This window comes from Antedon mediterranea, chromosome 11, assembly GCF_964355755.1.
Source record: "Antedon mediterranea chromosome 11, ecAntMedi1.1, whole genome shotgun sequence".
NCBI classification, from domain to species: Eukaryota; Metazoa; Echinodermata; class Crinoidea; order Comatulida; family Antedonidae; genus Antedon; species Antedon mediterranea.
The window spans coordinates 12,859,832-12,879,715 of NC_092680.1; the positions used below are offsets into that span (position 1 = coordinate 12,859,832).

General features: G+C 35.2%; 1 protein-coding gene across 6 annotated transcripts; it reads left to right on the forward strand.

The window, feature by feature from the left end:
* Positions 1-190: 190 nt before the first annotated feature.
* LOC140062628 (uncharacterized) lies at positions 191-17,669 on the forward strand. Of its 6 annotated transcripts, none has more exons than XM_072108919.1 (22): positions 194-331; positions 5,478-5,576; positions 7,130-7,438; positions 7,779-7,850; positions 8,382-8,430; positions 8,700-8,765; positions 9,300-9,413; positions 9,906-11,383; positions 11,572-11,697; positions 12,017-12,109; positions 12,419-12,505; positions 12,615-12,812; positions 12,922-13,047; positions 13,159-13,245; positions 13,353-13,439; positions 13,557-13,649; positions 13,846-13,974; positions 14,341-14,409; positions 14,862-14,961; positions 15,268-15,449; positions 16,089-16,249; positions 16,572-17,668. In XM_072108919.1, the coding sequence occupies exons 2-22, from the start codon at positions 5,493-5,495 to the stop codon at positions 16,630-16,632; spliced, it is 3,771 nt and encodes a 1,256-aa protein (XP_071965020.1). In that variant the 5' UTR covers positions 194-331; positions 5,478-5,492; the 3' UTR covers positions 16,633-17,668. The 6 variants fall into 6 exon arrangements, with proteins under 6 accessions (XP_071965025.1, XP_071965024.1, XP_071965020.1 ...); XM_072108921.1 differs by having other exon boundaries at positions 8,706-8,765; XM_072108922.1 differs by lacking the exon at positions 13,353-13,439 and having other exon boundaries at positions 16,572-17,669.
* Positions 17,670-19,884: the final 2,215 nt, after the last annotated feature.

Sequence of the window (19,884 nt, forward strand, 5' to 3'; positions counted from 1 at the left end):
CATAAATCTGTGACATTTTAATTATTTTATTTCATTTATTTAGACCTTTTATGTTGTTTACATTACATTTTAATGTTTTTTTCGATGTTTATTCATCCACCATCGATATTGTCATACTGAGGCTGTTGGTGGCGGGCTCCATTTGTACCTTTCCACCAAAAAATTAAGTTTACGCGCGAGTGACTAATCAAACATGTAGCATGTGTGGACTTGTTTTCAGCCGTGCTGGGATGTCGAAGATGTGTGTAGGGCCGGCTAGTGTACTTGTCATTGTCAGATTTTATTACTAATTAAGCACTACTACTACTAGGTCTAGGCCTGTCGGTATACCGTAAGTTCAACATTTTTAGTAGGCTTACAGGCCTCTAGGCCTATAGTAGGTAGCCTAGTACGGTGTCAGATGAAATCGGTCGCGCTTGAAATCGGTCGCGTTTGAAATCGGTCGCGATAAAATCAACTTCCGGTATTTTGTATGGCGCGCCGCTAGAGCTGTACCTTTGATGATATCGGTCGCGTTTGAAATCGGTCGCGCTATTTTGTATGGATCGAGCGGGATGCATGCTAGAGCGGGATATACATTTTTCGTTTATATAGTTAATTGATATTTTTTAGGAACTAGATTATTTATGTGGATATTTTTTACTTGGTTAATAAATATTTATTATCAATCATTAAATTAATTTTTTTTTTGTATTTCACAGGTCTTGGAGAAGGACTGTGTGTTTTCAAAATGGCCATTTCTAAACACGTTTAAATATTATATGTATTAGGCATAATGTTATATTAGGCATATAATAATTTACCTAGGACCACAATGGAAATTTAGGACCACAATGGAAATAAGTTTGCCGTCTCGGTACTTTTTTGTGTTTTTATCCTATTGATTCTATATCAGAATAAAGAAATAAAAATAAAATACCTCTATTTATATGTACTGTAATTAATATATTATATAGAGAATATACGTCTGTCGTGTCTTTTATTATGCAAACAATTACGTAAAAGAGAACAATTATTTATTTAAAAACAATAATTTTTACAATATAGCCCGTAAAGCCAGCGTATCCATTTTTATACTTATGCATATATGTGGCAGATTATATCATCCATGTTGTTAACAACATACTATTCGATCACCTTATTTTATTTCTATCCGTTATGTAGGATAATATTAAGTATATAATGATTATAGTTGAGGCAAATCACGTGTATATTTTTATTTCTAGGCCTAATGTTTAAAATAGTTTTTAGTAAAATGATCATTATTATGCGGATGGTTAAAAAGCGAGTTACTGAAATAAACCCCCGAATAAGCCATATCGACGGAGATGCGCCTTCTATGATCGTGAAGCTGTTTCCTCTAACAATACGTTATTTTGCTGACGGGGTTTCCTCTTTTTAAAAAACACGCACTTGTTAGTGTGTCAACTCATGGACAAAACACGTACGATCGTTGTCCATGGCGAGATAAAGATGACGTCTATTACTAATAACCATACGTTTGAAACGTCTATAGGCCTCCTGCACGTGTTTTTGTGAAACGATTCAATGAGCTATAGATGCTCGACGCGATTATGAGATTATGTTCATTCATTCATTCATTCTTTATTTAGCCTTTAAAATCGAAATACATTTAAAACATATGTAACAAAATCAAGACACGTGGAAATCTAAGGAGGCAAGGATAAGCAAAAGCAATTAAAGTCGCTGTAGCTCACAGGCTTGCTATATATCCATAATAATTCCGAATAAAGTACTGTTTGTATAATTTGACAGTATGATTTATATATAATTTACGTAAATACGTCGGCGATACTATAGATTTTAATTTGAATATCTTTTATTTCTTCATTTATAATAATCATTTAATGTAAATAATTAAGTAAGTGCAACTCAGTGTCTCGCATTCATACGCTGTTTAGTAAATCAGTGCAGATTACCTCTTTGAGAATCGTGTTCACCTTTATCTATCATTGTACATCATAGTCCTACTGTAGGCCGGTAGATTGATTTATAACGGCATATTATCTATATATTTTATTAATATCCTAAAACCATACGTAATTGTTTGCATAATAAAAGACACGATAGACGTATATTCTCTATATAATAATATATTAATTACAGTACATATAAATAGAGGTAAATTATTATATGCCTAATATAACATTATGCCTAATATAATATTTAAACGTGTTTAGAAATGGCCATTTTGAAAAGACACAGTCCTTCTCCGAGACCTGTGAAATACCCAAAAAATTAATTTAATGATTGATAATAAAAATTACCAAGTAAAGAATATCCACATAAATAATCTAGTTCCTAAAAAATATCAATTAAATCTATATAAACGAAAAATATATATCCTGCTCTAGCATGCATCCCGCTCGATCCATTCAAAATAGCGCGACCGATTTCAAACGCGACCGATATCATCAAAAGTATAGCTCTAGCGGCGCGCCATACAAAATACCGGATTTTATCGCGACCGATTTCAAACGCGACCGATTTCAGACGCGACCGATTTCATCGTAAACCCCTAGTACTAGCTAGTAGGCTAGGCTAGCCTAGCCTAACTAGCTTGCTGGATGGGCCTCCCTCCTTTCGGTCGCGTCTGAAATCGGTCGCGTTTGAAATCGGTCGCGATAAAATCAACTTCCGGTATTTTGTATGGCGCGCCGCTAGAGCTATACGTTTGAAATCGGTCGCGTTTGAAATCGGTCGCGCTATTTTGTATGGAGCGAGATGCATGCTAGCGGGATATACATTTTCTTCGTTTATATAGTTTATTAGTTATCCGCTTATTTAATTGATATTTTTTAGTTAGGAACTAGATTATTTATGTGGATATTTTTTATTTTGGTTAATAAATATTTATTATCATTTTTTTTTTATTTCACATGTCTCGGAGAAGAAGGACTGTGTCTTTTCTAAATGGCCATTTCTAAACACGTTTAAATATTTTATTAGGCATATAATAATTTACCTCTATTTTATTATGCACTGTGTAATTAATATATTATATAGAGAATATACGTCTGTGTCTTTTATTAATCAAACAATATATAGCCCGTAAAGCCAGCGTATCCATTTTTATACTTATGCATACTGTGGCAGATATATCATATCCATGTCGTTAAAAACTTACTATTGGATTACCTTACCGTATTTTAATTTCTATTTTATTTATGTCCGTACGTTATGTAGGATAATATTAAGTTTAGGCCTATAATGAATATTGTTGAGGCAAATCACGTGTATATTTTTATTTCTAATGTTTAGGCCTAAAATATTTTCTAGTAAAAAAGGATTATTATATGCGGATCGTTAAAAGGCGAGTTACTGAAATAAACCCCGAAATAAGCCATTAATCATATCGTGGATGCGCCTTCTATGATCATGCAGACGTTAACTGCACGTTATTTTGCTGACGGGGATTCCCTTAAAAAAAAACACGCACTAGTGTGTCAAATCATGGACAAAACACGTACGGCGATCGTTGTCCATGGGCATGTAAAGATGACGTATAATAGGCCTATTACTAATAACCATAAGTTTAAAACATCTATAGGCCTGCACGTGTTTTGTGAAACCTAGTTCCATGGTGAAATGATGTATATAATTTACATATATACCTCGGCAATACTATAGTTTTTAATTTGAATATCTTTTATTTCTATATATTTTCTATACATTTATAATAATCACTAGGCCTATCATTGTACAGTTTAGATTGATATATAACGGCATATTATTTTATTAGTATTATCCTAAAACCATGCTCACGTAAGAGTGGCGGATATCGAACGTAAAAATCATCGTCATACATCATCTTCCTTTATTGCATAAACCTCATTGAGCTGGTATCCACTTGCAGGTATAGAACTAGTTTCGTAATTAACTGTGATAAGAAAATACGCAATAGGCGCGTCTACTTGTTTAATTCAACATTTTTAAAACTTTAAACAGTGGCATGCTAATCTTTTCAAAAACTTAAACAATATTCAATAACACTTTTTAAAACGATTTTCTAAACGAACACATTACAATTATTCATTGACACCTGTAAGATAAAATGAAAACACAAATTATTTATAAATAATGAGATAAATATTTATATTTAAGCCTACTGTACTAAAAAAATAATAACGATCGAGGTAAACAAAATGTTAATAGTATTAGTTAGAAATTCTATATTCAAAATTAACTAAAAACATAATTAGCGTTTTCATTAAAAATGTATCGTAGTGCGTCCCATGCAAAATAGCGCGACCGATTTCAAACGCGACCACCGATTTCAAACACGACCGATATCATTAAACGTATAGCTCTAGCGGCGCGCCATACAAAATACCGGAAGTTGATTTTATCGCGACCGATTTCAAACGCGACCGATTTCAGACGCGACCGATTTCATCTGACACCCTTTCTAGCCTCTAGCTAGCTAGGCTAGGCCTACATTTATGATATTATTATTTAAAGCCCCATTCCCTACGTTTTTTAGATCTATTTTAAGATCACAAACTATATTTAATGTAAAAATAATACTATATGGTCCTATTGCGATAACTTTTTTCGTCTTTAAACGGTTAAAAATGTGAAAAATAAGTCGATTTTAATAATTATAGCGGCCCGCTATAAATCCCAAAATGCATTGCGCGCGGATTGATATTTTTGTTTTTCACCTGTAATTCGCCCACTTTTTGATCGATCGTGAGGCCAAAACAAATGGAAGACTCCTAACTTTTCAGCGAAAATACCGGGTTTTCCCCAATTTGTATCAACGGAGTCTGGCAAAAATAGAAAGACAATTAATGCAGCAACTATACAACGTCAGGCTAGGTATATAGCTAGCGTACGATGTTCGTACGTTACCGATGTTTACCAGCTAGGCCTACAAAACTAAGCCTAGCCAGGCTAGGCCTAAGACCGTCCACGAGAGGTCGATCGCCGCGAGCTACTTAGGTAGTGCATTGTTTCTCACTTTTTATCATAATTTACCACAAAACGTACATTTAAGACAAGGAATGACATGGTTTAATGTTTTTAAAGTGATATATATGTATTATTTTCCAAAAAACGTCCAAAATTGCAGGGAAGGGGTCTTTAATTAATCAGGCCTAGCTAGGCTATTGGTAGGGGTTGGCCTAGCTAGGCCTATCTATTCTAGCTAGCGGGTGGGGTAGGCCTAGCTAGGCCTCAACCCCTACATAGTATAGTAGTAGGCCTAGCTAGGTCCTACTAGAGTCTTGAGAGACCGGGTCTAGGCCTAGCTAGGCCTAACCTACTAGGTAGGGTCCAGTAAAAAGTCACGCCATATCCATCGCAAAGAAGTCGCCCTATCACAAGTGTATGTCCTTATTTTTAACGACATCACATGGATGGAATGGAATATGAATTGCATCATTCATATTAATTATATATGTTGTATAGGCCTAGGCCAAATATGTCTAATAGTAATACTTGTTATTTTTCAGATATATGCAATCGGAATGGATTTTGACTTGACACAAGCAATTCCCCTCTCTGATGTTGAAAGCGACGGCACTGATGATCTTGAAGAAAGTAAACATCCAGTGAGTTTTAAATAATCCCAAGCGTGTAGCCATGCCTACATGTAGCCATGCCTATGTGTAGCAATGCCTATGTGTAGCCATGTCTGTAGCCATGCCTACGTGTAGCCATGTCTGTAGCCATGCCTACGTGTAGCCATGTCTGTATCTATGCCTATGTGTGTAGCAATGTCTGTATCTATGCCTATGTGTGTAGCAATGTCTGTATCTATGCCTATGTGTGTAGCAATGTCTGTATCTATGCCTATGTGTGTAGCAATGTCTGTATCTATGCCTATGTGTGTAGCAATGTCTGTATCTATGCCTATGTGTGTAGCAATGTCTGTATCTATGCCTATGTGTGTAGCAATGTCTGTATCTATGCCTATGTGTGTAGCAATGTCTGTATCTATGCCTATGTGTGTAGCAATGTCTGTATCTATGCCTATGTGTGTAGCAATGTCTGTATCTATGCCTATGTGTGTAGCAATGTCTGTATCTATGCCTATGTGTGTAGCAATGTCTGTATCTATGCCTATGTGTGTAGCAATGTCTGTATCTATGCCTATGTGTGTAGCAATGTCTGTATTAATGCCTATGTGTGTAGCAATGTCTGTATCTATGCCTATGTGTGTAGCAATGTCTGTATCTATGCCTATGTGTGTAGCAATGTCTGTATCTATGCCTATGTGTGTAGCAATGTCTGTATCTATGCCTATGTGTGTAACAATGTCTGTATCTATGCCTATGTGTGTAGCAATGTCTGTATCTATGCCTATGTGTGTAGCAATGTCTGTATCTATGCCTATGTGTGTAGCAATGTCTGTATCTATGCCTATGTGTGTAGCAATGTCTGTATCTATGCCTATGTGTGTAGCAATGTCTGTATCTATGCCTATGTGTGTAGCAATGTCTGTATCTATGCCTATGTGTGTAGCAATGTCTGTATCTATGCCTATGTGTGTAGCAATGTCTGTATCTATGCCTATGTGTGTAACAATGCCTGTATCTATGCCTATGTGTGTAGCAATGTCTGTATCTATGCCTATGTGTGTAGCAATGTCTACGTGTAGCCATGCCTACTCTACTACATTCACCATCTCACTCACACATTTTCCTTGCTGTTTGAATCCTGGCTAATTTAATTAAAGTTAATTAGTTAATTAGTATATAATACTGTACTATTAATATGTGTAATCATGAATTAACTCAGTATTGTATCACATTTAAATCTCAAGTTCTAAGTGACATTTAATACTGTACATATAAGGGACAAATTTGGTGAGTGTGTCACATAATGGTTTCCTACAGAAATTTCTTAAAAACATCTATTATGTTTCAAATTAAAATATCTCCAGTTAAAATTAAAGGATTATTTCTTGGTAATATTTTATATTAATTCAACTTCTTACTAACTCTGTTAGAGTATAGGGTCTGGACCAACAGGTGGTAAACACCTCTATAAAACGGTCCTATTCCAATTGCTGTGGCTGTTTTTGACAGTGGCTGTGTTTGTGTGGACTAGTACACTAGTAATCCAGATTCTCATGTCATTTACAATGTATCTTGTTTTGCAGGTGGCATTTATTAAGGCTGTGAAACAAAAAGGCATTCCAGAAACATCATACCCAATTTATAACGGTGTAAATTTGATTGGAAGAGGTGAGACAGCGAATGTTTGTATTCCACTCAAGGCATTGTCTAAAGAGCATGCGTGTATTGAGGCTGATGGTGACAGTTTTATTATATACGACAAAGCAAGTCGAAATAAAACAAGGAGAGGAAAGAAGTTTCTGAAACCAAACGTTGGATATGAATTAAAAGATAAGGACCTGCTGACATTTGGAGATGTCAAGTGTGAATTCCTAATCAACCACAATAAAAAGGTATTTGACATTCAGTGACCAACTGACATAAGCCAAACACTGACCTTATAAAACAACCAGTTAGGGAGTCATGAGATATGGAAACATCTGTATTTGAACTACCTAACTACTGAAAAAAGTCTCACTGGTTTTTATAGCAGTCACTGCAATCAACAGTGTTTATCATGTTTGTCATGATTTCTGTTGCACATTTCTAATTCATGTATATTTTTCCATATGTTATATCTAAAATTCATGTCTGTACCTGAGCTTTAATATCAACTAATTTTTTTAAGACACCTGCCCCCAGAACATATTGATTTACTTGTGTAGAATTTACTTTGATTTTATTTCTCTATAGGATGGCGCTATTGAATCGGATTCAGACTCAGAACAATCTGAATGTCTTCTTGAGAACGCTAACTTAATACTAGTGAGAAATTCTTAAATATTACATTAAAAACAATAAATGTGTATATCTATTATAAAAAAACCCACTTTTCAAATACAGAACAACATGACCTTTAGCACAACTTGGTTTGTTTGATGCAACTCATTTTAAATGTATATAAGGGAGAGCTTTGTCGTCAAATTTCAGCTACGACGCAATAACTGATTTGGATCTCAGTGGTTCAAGTGTTTAAAGGAGACATTTTTATCATTACTGTGATCATTAAAGTTGCGTACAGTATTGCATAGCCGCAGTAGAATTTAAATTCCTCCAAATCAGTAAAGTATCATGTTACATTTGTTATTGTTGCATTATTTCACTAGTTAACATCAACATCACTGAATACCACCAGAAACCATCATACAAAACCACTAAGCAGCCTAAACATTGCACATTTCAACAAAACATATTTGATTGAATCTTGACTGCTTTTAGCTGAGTAATTTTGGTAAAATTCTCAAACTCAACATTTACAAGCATGTAACTTATAATTATGAAAATTTTAATTTTCAGAATACTGGGCAACAATCAGATGTCGATGACTCTGCCTCTAAAAAGAAAGGTTTGTACATTTATATTACCAACAAATTAGTCTCAACCCTAACGCTTAAAGCTCTACACTATCTAACTATGTGACAAAAAAATGTAATAAGCCCATATATGGACATGAAGATATCACTACCATATTTGGGCACATTAAACTAGTTTGATAGTGTAGACAAAGCTAGGGTCAGTCACAATTGCAAGAGTATTTGAGTGCAAGTGTACTCAGTTTGTGGTAAAATCTACTTGACTACATTTTTTCGTCACCCTCGCTTTTTCTAAATTTACTTACAGCTACGCTCGTTGAAGCTTCTGGTTCCGATACAGACGACGAGGCAGGCATGCCCGTATTAGGTAAACATTTAGTGTTTAATAAAGTGTAGTTTCTGTTTTGTTTTATTTGACACAACATATTATATATACATTTGTAATGATTTCAATAAGCCACAATGGCTTTAAGTCTGAACGTCCAGATAAAACAAACAATAAATATTGTGATGACTGAAATAAAAAGTATATGAATATAAGTTTATATAACATAAATTAAAGAATGTGTTATTCTGTATCTATTTTGTGCCTAGCTTACCTGAATAAACTGACAATAGCCCTTTCTCCTCGAAGAGCGAGATATAACTCAAAAAGTAGAAATTTTCATTTGAACACCCCACTCGACAAATGGTATAGTCCAATCCATGAACTATGCCCTCATGTGGGAGCCTCCCCACAAACCACATCAATTCGAGACATGAGAGAGTAAACATATCTTCAAGAGAGCTTGTACAGTGGTTTGCTGTTGCTTTACTTTTTCTTGGTTACTAGAGATTCATTGAACTTTGACATGGCAATAAAATGTTTATTCAGTAGTATTAAAGCTATGTTTGTGTTTAGACAGCAGCAAGTGTGTTCCTGACAGCCAGCCGATATTGAATATCAGCTCTATTCACAATTCACCATTTTGCTCATTACATTTGAGTAAAATCGATGAAACAATCAATTCAGAAGGTACAGTACGTTGATTTGAACTCATTCTGTGCAATAAATACAAGCCAAATGGAAACTTAATTCTTCTGTGGTATGGATTAATTTGATCATCCTTAATCTAGGGTTTGTTTTATTTATATGTTTATAGATTTATAGAACAACAATCGTATTACAAATACTGTATATTAAGTTTCATCTTGGCAATTTTATTTAACTTTAGATTTTTTATTTAACCTTTTTATAGAGGGTGACCCTAAACAGCGTATGCTGACAATCAAGGGGCCCTCTTGAGTTATCATAACTGACTGTGTGACAGTGGCTGTGTGTATACTAGTACACCGGTGGTAACCCCCCCCCCCCCCCCCTACTCATCTCGAAAATGTACTAGTTAGGTTCTTGTACATGAGCTAGAAGTGTAGTCTGGACCTTCAGTTTATAGTCCTTATCTGAGAAGATGATGTTATGGCAGGTATTAAGGTATTAAAAGAAAATGAAATGCTTTTCTTTTCCCAGCTGATGATACAGAAACACAAATGTACGATGATCACAATAAAAATGAGGCCTGCATCAGTGAAGCTAAAACTTTAAAATACAGTGATACTGGAATTGACGATACTGAAAACGTTGAGCCTACCCAAACTTACTCAATAACTGAAGCAGCCACTCAAAAAGAAACAGATAAAGACATAGCTACTGTAGCAGATGAAGCAGCCACTCAGAGGTATGGAGATGAAGAGACTGATGAAGAGGGAGAAGTGAAAGGCCTAGCTACAGCACTAACCCAGGCTTATGCGTCTAAAGCGGCCACTCAGAGGTATGGTGATGTTGAAGAGACTGATGAAGAGGTGGACTTGGCAGGCCTAGCTACAGCACCAACCCAGGCTTATGTGGCTGAAGCAGCCACTCAGAGGTATGATGATGAAGAGACTGATGAAGAGGGAGAAGTGAAAGGCCTAGCTACAGCAGCCACCCAGGCTTATGCGTCTGAAGCAGCCACGCAGAGGTACGGTGATGTTGAAGAGACTGATGAAGAGGGAGACTTGGCAGGCCTAGCTACAGCAGCCACCCAGGCTTATGCAGATGAAGCAGCCACGCAAAGGTATGGTGATGTTGAAGAGGCCGATGAAGAGGAAGACGTGAAAGGCCTAGCTATAGCAGCCACCCAGGCTTATGCGGCTGAAGCAGCCACTCAGAGGTATGGTGATGTTGAAGAGACTAATGAAGAGGAAGAAGCGGAAGGCCTAACTACAGCAGCCACCCAGGCTTATGCAGATGAAGCAGCCACTCAGAGGTATGCGGATGAAACTGATGAAAAAGCAGACCGAGAAGATAATCCCACCTTGGCTAATGACACAACTCGAGAAGATAATGATGTTGCTCCAACACTGGCTTATGACACAACTCAAGAAGATAATGATGTTGCTCCGACACTGGCTTATGACACAACTCAAGAAGATAATGATGTTGCTCCGACACTGGCTTATGACACAACTCAGGAAGATAATGATGTTGCTCCGACACTGGCTTATGACACAACTCAAGAAGATAATGATGTTGCTCCGACCTTTGCTCATGATGATGATGATGATGCTGCTGTGAGTCACGGCGATAAAATATCAAAAACACATGAAGTGGCGGAAACACAGGTTTTTGGTAAGGGTGATGAAGTGGCAGAAACACAGGTTTTTGGTAAAGATGATGAAGTGGCTGAAACACGGGTTTTTGGTAAAGATGATGAAGTGGCTGAAACACAGGTTTTTGGTAAAGATGATGAAGTGGTGGAAACACAGGTTTTTGGTAAAGATGATAAAGTGGCAGAAACACAGGTTTTTGGTAAAGATGATGAAGTGGCGGAAACACAGGTTTTAGGTAAAGATGATAAAGTGGCGGAAACACAGGTTTTTGGTAAAGATGATGAAGTGGCAGAAACACAGGTTTTTGGTAAAGATGAAAACACTAATAGTACAGAAGTCATTGCAACTGGTGAGACGGTATGTACTAGTTTTATGCACTAAATCATTAAGACAATACTGAAGATAGATATAGATTCTATACTAGCTCTTGTTGGTTAGGAAGTTAGTTTAGTTTACAGTCTCTATTTCTGTTAACATACACAGTTAATAATTAAGTTAATTATAGTTGTTGTTACTGTCAACTTTACCAATTATTTAATTAACAGCAAGTTCCAGACAGCCAAGACACTATGGAAGCAGAGATAGAATCTCTACTTTTTAAAGTTCCTGGTAAATCAGCACTAGCAAGTCCACACAAGAAAGACCATCAAAGAAGGACTGTAGAATTTGCTGTAAGCCGGCTTATTGTTTCAATTACTATCTATTTTAAGAATATTTTATGAGATTGTTCCATCTATCCAAAGCTGATCATTAGGGTCCCTCAGAACATACTATTCATATTTATCAATATTAAATTTACATATAATAGAAATCCTTGAAAAGGATTTAAAATTTATTTGGCCATCTGAGAGATGGGAGAGATATTTGAAGAGTATGTCGGACATCTAAAGGAAGAAAATTATAGAAAGATGGAGTCAAAGAGTGGAGTTAAAAAGTAGGTCAATATCTTATTATTATGATTTTTCATTGCTTGTTTGCTTTATTTTCCAGGTTCCTCCAAAGTCCTCTGTCAGTAGAAAATCCAAAAGAAAAGTACAGATTGAAGAGGAGGATTGTGGAACAACAGAAAACAAACAAATAACGGTACTTTTTTCCCTCTTCACTTGTTTTGAATGTTAGTGAATACAAAATAAAAAATCATGAATAATACCACCAAACTTGCGAGTTAGGATGACTATAACGAGGCATTTAATAAAAAGGCAAATTGCCTTAAAATGTAAATGTGACATTCTCATCATCAGAACAGTAAACAACGCCTAGAGTGCTTATATACCAATAGGACATATTGTATGAGGCAATTTGCCTTTTTATTAAATGCCTCGTTATAGTTATCCTAAAATAAAAAATATTTCAATATTTTGTGTATATGATGTTTTCATTTATCTTCTTCAGGTTCCAGCAAAGTCCTCAGCCAGGAGTAAAAAACAAAAAGTTCCACAGATTGCAGAAGAACAGAGGGAAACACCAGAAAACGAACAAGTAATGATACTTACTTTGTTTGTTTAACTTAAACATGTTACTTTGTGTTCAAGACTCAACATGTTATTCTGAATAATGGTAATTCATGTGTATTTTTTATATTTTCCAGGTTCCTCCAAGGTCCTCTGCTAGGAAATCCAAAAGAAAAGTTCCACAAATTGCAGAAGAACAAAGTGAAACACCAGAAAACAAACAAGTAATGACAATTCCTCCAAGGTCCTCTGCCAGGAAGTCAAAACGAAAAGCACAGATTGAAGAAGAAGAAGATGAAAAAGAAGAAGAAAGGGAAACAACAGAAAACAAACCAGTAAGGATCTTTACTTTGTTTGGTTAACTTAAACATGATACTTTGTGTTCAAGACTCAACATCTTATTCTGAATAATGGTAATTCATGTGTTTTTTAAATATTTTCCAGGTTCCTCCAAGGTCCTCCGCCTGGAAGTCAAAACGAAAAGCACAGATTGAAGAAGAAGAAGATGAGAAAGAAGAAGATAAAAAAGTAGAAGAAGAAGAACAAAGTGAAACAACAGAAAACAATCAAGTAATGATACTTACTTTGTTTGTTTAACTTTAACATGATTCTTTGTGTTCAAGACTCAACATCTTATTCTTAATAATGGTATTTCATGTATTTTTTTTTTATATTTTCCAGGTTCCTCCAAGGTCCTCTGCCAGGAAATCCAAAAGAAAATTTCCACAGTTTGCAGAAGAACAAAGTGAAACACTAGAAAACAAACAAGTAATGATACTTTATATTTTTAACTTAAACATGATACTTTGTGTTCAAGACTCGACATCTTATTCTGAATAATGGTATTTCATGTGTTTTTTTTAAATATTTTCCAGGTTCCTCCAAGGTCTTCTGCCAGGAAGTCAAAACGCAAAGCACAGATTGAAGAAGAAGAAGAAAGTGAAACACCAGAAAACAAACAAGTAATGATATTTACTTTGTTTGTTTAACTTAAATAAACATGATACTTTTTGTGTTCAAGACTCAACATCTTATTCTGAATAATGGTATTTCATGTTTTTTTTTTATATATTTTTTAGGTTCCTCCAAGGTCTTCTGCCAGGAAGTCAAAACGAAAAGCACAGATTGAAGAAGAAGAAGAAAGTGAAACACCAGAAAAAAAACAAATAACGGTATTTACTTTTTTGTATATATAGAGTTTTGTATACAAAGTTTGGAAAACAATTTTTTCCAGCTTTGATGTACAGTTTATTGAAAATGACCAAGAGAAGGTTGAATCTAAATTATCATACTTTTTTTTATTAATGATGACATGTTCATATTTTTTTAATTTTTGATAATACAGGTTTCTTTTTTTATATTTCAAAGACCCCAAAGAAATCTAGAAGTACAGTACCTGATGAGATGCCCTACACTCCATCATTACGCCGCAACAGAACCAGCGTTTGTCCACCAAAGATCATGTTTACGGGTGTGGTTGATGAGGCCTGGGAAAAAGTAAATTGCTATTCATTTCTTAGTTTGCTTTTTCAGCTTTGTTGGTTTTACTGAATAAGAAACACTGTACATGTATAGAGTAATCTACATTTGTACTTCATCTATACTATACTTACTACTTACTTTATTGCCGGTCCGCCAGATAGTCTGATGACTTTCCCACCTTGGCTGCTTTGCTTATATCTCGGATTGCTTTTCTCCAGTCCTGTCTGTTTTCTGCTATTCTCTGAATCGTTTCTATACTATAATGCCCAGTTATGAAAAAATAGTAACTATGCATATATTGTTCTATTGTAACCTGCTTTATTTTAGTTATTTGTTTATTTATACCAACATTTTAAAATGAGTATGACATTTGTTTTTTAGATTGTAAAGGATGTAGGCGGTGTTAGTGCCACCTCAATTGAAGACTGTACGCACCTAATAACAGACAAGGTAATTTAAAAAAATATAAACATGCATTTCTAATGAATTAAAACATTATAAAAATAGATTTGGTAAAAACTGATTAACTGGAAACATGATGCAAATTCTGCTTATCAGTTAACAGTGTGTATGTGTTGAGCATTATTGTAAAGCTTTGTCTACACTATCAAACCTTATGTGACAAAACAATGTTATGTGCCTATATTTGGACACAATGTCATATCACTACCATATTTGGGCAGTTTGATAGTGTAGAGATTAATACAAAGAATACACACATTATAGAATGAAAACATGCATAGTCTTGGTCAATCCGGTTCTCAAACTGAATCCATACATTTTGTGTACACATTGACAGTTAGATAATCTGTGGGGCTTTCTAGCACAATTCTCGTAGTCTGTATATCTGAGATTGTTTGATTGTTGGTGCAATTTTGATATATTATTTTGAATATTTCTAGATGCGTCGTACTGTTAAGTTTTTGTGTGGCCTTGCCAAGGGTGCGTACATCCTTAGCCCAAACTGGCTTGAGGAGTCAAAACGAATGAAAAACTTTGTCAGTAAGTATCTATATATTGTTTTATTTCAACAATGATTGGCTTGGTGGTTATGATGCTTGGCTACCAATTCAAGGGTACTGGGTTCAAGTCCTGTCAGTGTCATATTTTTTGTTAATGACAAATTACAACTCCACTCCCAAAGACTTTTAATAAGACTTTTTTTTATGTAGAGCATCTTGTGTATATGTTTGTCTTGTGAACGGGATTGCCACCTTTAAAAAGGATAGTGAATCCTTGGCAATTTTCCAAAATATACAACAACAAAAACAAAACAAAATTATCATAATTAAATTTAATCTACAACAGATCCTGACCGTTTCATAGTAAAAGATGATACATCTGAAAAAAGATACGGTTTTAACTTGAAAGAATCCATGAAAAAGGCATTAAATAAAAGGCTGTTTGATGAGTTAAAGATCTACGTAACGCCAAACGTTAAACCTGACAAGATGCAGATGAAAGACATCATCAAATGTGCTGGTGGCCAGGTATGATTACCATTAACACAATTGTTATATTCATATGGCAGTATAGTTTTTCCATTGAGTACTTATTTAACAGTTGAGCGTCGGAATTGTTCTTCACGAAAAAGCTTGCGTTGTCAATGTTTTCTATTCAAATAACTTTCTGCTGAGCACAATCCGTTTAAAATTGACCATTTGGACATAAAAAAATAAAATATACAAGGAAACTTTGTTGACAACGAAACTTCCCAATCGAATACGACAAATATAGTTATTTATTTAGCAGTTGCATGGATCTTACCCAACCCCCCCCCCCCCCCCCCCCCCAAAAAGACCCTTTGCAAAAAATGTCAAAAGTGGAAGATGCACAAACCTAAAAAAAACTTTTATTGATTACTAGCTAGCATTATGGGAGTATGTTTCCATTCGTGTTTGATCCAAAAAAATGACCGGGGTAATAATGCTATGTAAAGCGCCTTTGAGCATGATTACTCATGAAAAGGGCGCTATATAAATATGATATTATTATTATTATTACATTGTATTTTAATAACGTGAGGCTAAATACATTGGCCATTGTCCCACCTCATTGCATGGAATTTAGTTAGTGACACAACAGTAAATCCTATATGTTGGTTGACATCCTTTGCCATTTTCATAAAGTTTGCATCAAGAATGCCAGCGAAATATGATGAAAAAGTAGTTGTTGTAGCCTGCGAGGAAGACGAAACAAAGTGCAGTAGCGCCCTCAAGGCTGGAATTCCTGTCGTTGAGGCGGAGTTCATACTCACTGGCGTCTTACGGCAGGAAGTTGACATTGAACAGTATCCTTTTATATTATGTGACAAAATAATGTGATGTGCCCATATATGGACATGATGATGTCATATCACTACCATATTTGGGCATATCACTACCATATTTGGGCACATCACTACCATATTTATTTTTATTTATTTTATTTGGGCACATCACACTTTTTTTGTCAAACTAGTTTGATAGTGTAGACAGAGCTTTAAGTTTATAGTTTATCTATGCCTGTGAATTAATAAATGATACAAAAATGATGAAAAATTAATAACAATTAGTGTAAAAAGCTAGTGATTAAGTGCAAATGCGTCGAACCTTCTTTAACCTATCAATCAGATATCGTTTATTTACAAGTACATCACATAACAAGCCAACGACTAGTAAGAAAAGGAAATAGTTAAGATAAGATAAATAGAACCAATGCACAAAACACTGATGAAACATACAGTATTTGTATAGAAATGTATAGAAAGGTGTAAGATATATGTATAATATATGTGCCTGTGATGTTTATATATATATATATACAATAAAAGCCCCAGTGGTCTAATGGTTAGGACATCTGCATATCAAGCAGGAGGTTCTGGGTTCGAATCTTGGTTGGGGAAACTTTTTCTCATTTTCACAGACTTCGTCATCTTTATCATTTTAAATTAATTAATTAAATTTCAGTATATCACCGGGTGGTTTAAAATTCATGTTCTGTGCCTGATTTTTATATATATATATATATAAAAACAAGATCAAATAAGTTAAAACTGCCTCAATATAGATTTATTTTAACGACATGTTTCGGGCATAGCCCATCATCAGGTGAAAAGAATTGTAACAAAGGATAACATATATAAGTCACAAAATTACATAATAAAACAAATCAACATGCGTTTTTAAACTAATAGAAAAATCTAGAAAACTTTCTATACTGGCGGTGTTAATGGAATGTTGACTCGACGTCTATAGTAGTAGGAAACCTTGCAATACGTTTGTACCTCAAGTAGAAGAACTCCATGAAACTATGTAAAAATAAGATAAAAATTTACAGTGAAGTTTAAATACAGCTGGACAAGTTAGTTGAAACGGGGTGAATCCAGGTTTTTTAACTCTAACATTATACTGTAATGTGAATATTCTGTAAAAAAAGAGTTCATAATTTCAGTTTTGTCAAATGGGGCCAGGAGCACACCCCCAAATGCTTCCCCCCTGCTGAAATTAAGTTGGTTTGCAAAGAACTTTAAAGTTCTTTTCAACTACAGTAGTTGTATGGTACACACAGCCCTTTAGAACAAGTCAGACAGCTAATGACAATCACAACCTATTGTTTTAGATTCTTATAATATTTAAAATCCATCTAAAAATGTGCATTACACGACGGCAACATTATTACCTTTTAAACTGATTCACAATGTTTTGTAAAGTGATTTTATATTAAATATAAATATACAATAACATTTATTACTTATCTTGTTTACATTATTGTTATGTTTTTTGCAACCTTGATTCTGTTCATGGAACCAAACTCAACCAAGACCATTGTTGTCATTTTAATTGTCCTTTATTTACTTCATTTTAAAGAGGCACTTTTATGTGATTGATCGATTTATTTAACAATTGGTGATAGTCACTTTGTCACTTAGATCCGTGTTATCAGTATGTCAACGAAGTCGTCTAAGTCTATATGCATTGTGTCTGGTGGTATCTGCTAAAATGCGAAACTTTAAACTTCATAATTAGGCATACATTATTTTTACACCGTTTCGTTTTGATAGTCAGAGCATGGACATATAAATTAGTTATAGGTCCATGGTCGGAGTAGTATTTGTTTTGACGAATACGTTATACTATAAATACATTGTCATTTAAAAATCTTTGGTCAGAAAAAAAATCGTTTAGATCTGCAAAAGAAATGTACATATCAAAATTAATTTTATTTTTGCCTATAGCACATAATAGGATTTGTTTTTTCTTATGTTGTACAACACACAAATATGCGTTCTAAAATCATTTAAATTGAACCGTAATCGCTGGACCGTATCGACTCTTAGTCAGTGCTGTATGTAAACACTAAGCAATTAATCTCTGTATACTTTAACATATTACCATCACAATGGAATGGAACCTGAATGATGGATACGGTATACAGACAGCTTGACAATTGAAAGCATAAAGCGAACAAAAGAACTACCTAGTGTGGGGGATGTGCACTGGACCATTTTCAAACCACATCATCGAAATAGTTTTTGAATCAACATTATCTGTGGATCTTGGAATAATTTGAGAACCATGCCATTTAGTTGCCATTTAGTTGTAATATAGTTGATTGTAAGTACCATGGATGAATACCCCCATGGATGGCTCGGAAGATCTGGCGTCTTTGCCAGCTGGAGTTAACCAGACTCGAAATGCATCAAATGTTGAACATCCGAAAATAAGGAAGAAGAAGGTTTCGTTTGATTTGGATATCCAAGTTCGGACAATACCTAATAGAATACCCGTATATGAACGTCAACCGGCCGTGTATGTGACGAGAACCGGTCACCATCCGCTAGCGTTCGTGCCAAGACCGCTACAGTTCCACAGTAAACACAGACAATTCTTAGGGAATGCTACGTCGAAACATATCGTAGGCTTATTCACGAACAGTTCGTTCTCTACGCCAGTATTCCAATCTGGTACTGGAGCTAGAGGGAATTTTATTCGGCCACACAACAAATCTATGCCGCAATATTTTAACTATGCTGCTAAGAATATGTACTCGTTATCCAGCTTACGGCAGTCGGGGAAGAGGAGTCGTGCTGCGGCTAATTTTAAACAGATTACTGCAGCATTAGGAGACAAGATTGATGAAAATGCTGAAAAACAACATAAAGATGGACGAGCTCGTCGGATACGCAGTGCGGATTCACTTCCAAAAGTTTCGACAACCCATAATAATGGCGATTCGAGTGCTGATGTTTCAAACAGTCATGCAAGAAGCAGCACAAGACTGTCTCATTCTGCTCCGACTTCACAGTACCAGCAACGGTCACCCAGTAGTCAACTGAAGTCATCAAACACACAGAGGAATCCAGCATCTGATGCAAAAGGAACATGCCATACAAAAGAACACAATCAATCCATACTTAAGATGAGAACGATTAGTTTAAATGATTCAACTAATTTCAATCAACATTCTGAACTTGTTCCTAACCCTCCTAAGCCAAAACTGGATTATACACGTAAAGTATTTCGACAACAAATGAACCCACCTGTGTCATATCGTGTAAGTCGCTCTGTTTTAAAAGAACATGCTGAAAATTTGTCATCATCCCAAGGTGCGCCAATTGAAACGTACGTTATTCCGGACACTGTTTGTAAGAATAATATTAATACTAAAAACAGGTTACTTATTAATCCAAATGAACGACCTGCAATAGCCTGGGCTACGTCAGCTGATATCCATGTGCAAGCACCCGTTTTAGATGTATCGGTGTTGCGTTCGAGTCCTGTTGGACATTCCGGAGTAAACTATGTGCAAATGCGTAACCGACCAACTACGTTCTCTTCTAAAACATAACATTCATGTGCCATAATGTGACATAACGCAACATATTTAAGCAATAGTGCATAAAGCAATACGTTTTTATCAATCTTAATATTGTCATTGTTGCTT

Excerpts from the sequence above, each read along its gene's own strand:
- LOC140062628 (XM_072108919.1), top strand. The coding sequence starts at position 5,493 with ATGGATTTTGACTTGACACAAGCAATTCCCCTCTCTGATGTTGAAAGC. Across the intron at positions 9,414-9,905 it reads TGAAACAATCAATTCAGAAG|CTGATGATACAGAAACACAA; the intron begins GTACAGTACGTT and ends TTCTTTTCCCAG. Across the intron at positions 12,813-12,921 it reads AAACAACAGAAAACAAACCA|GTTCCTCCAAGGTCCTCCGC; the intron begins GTAAGGATCTTT and ends AATATTTTCCAG.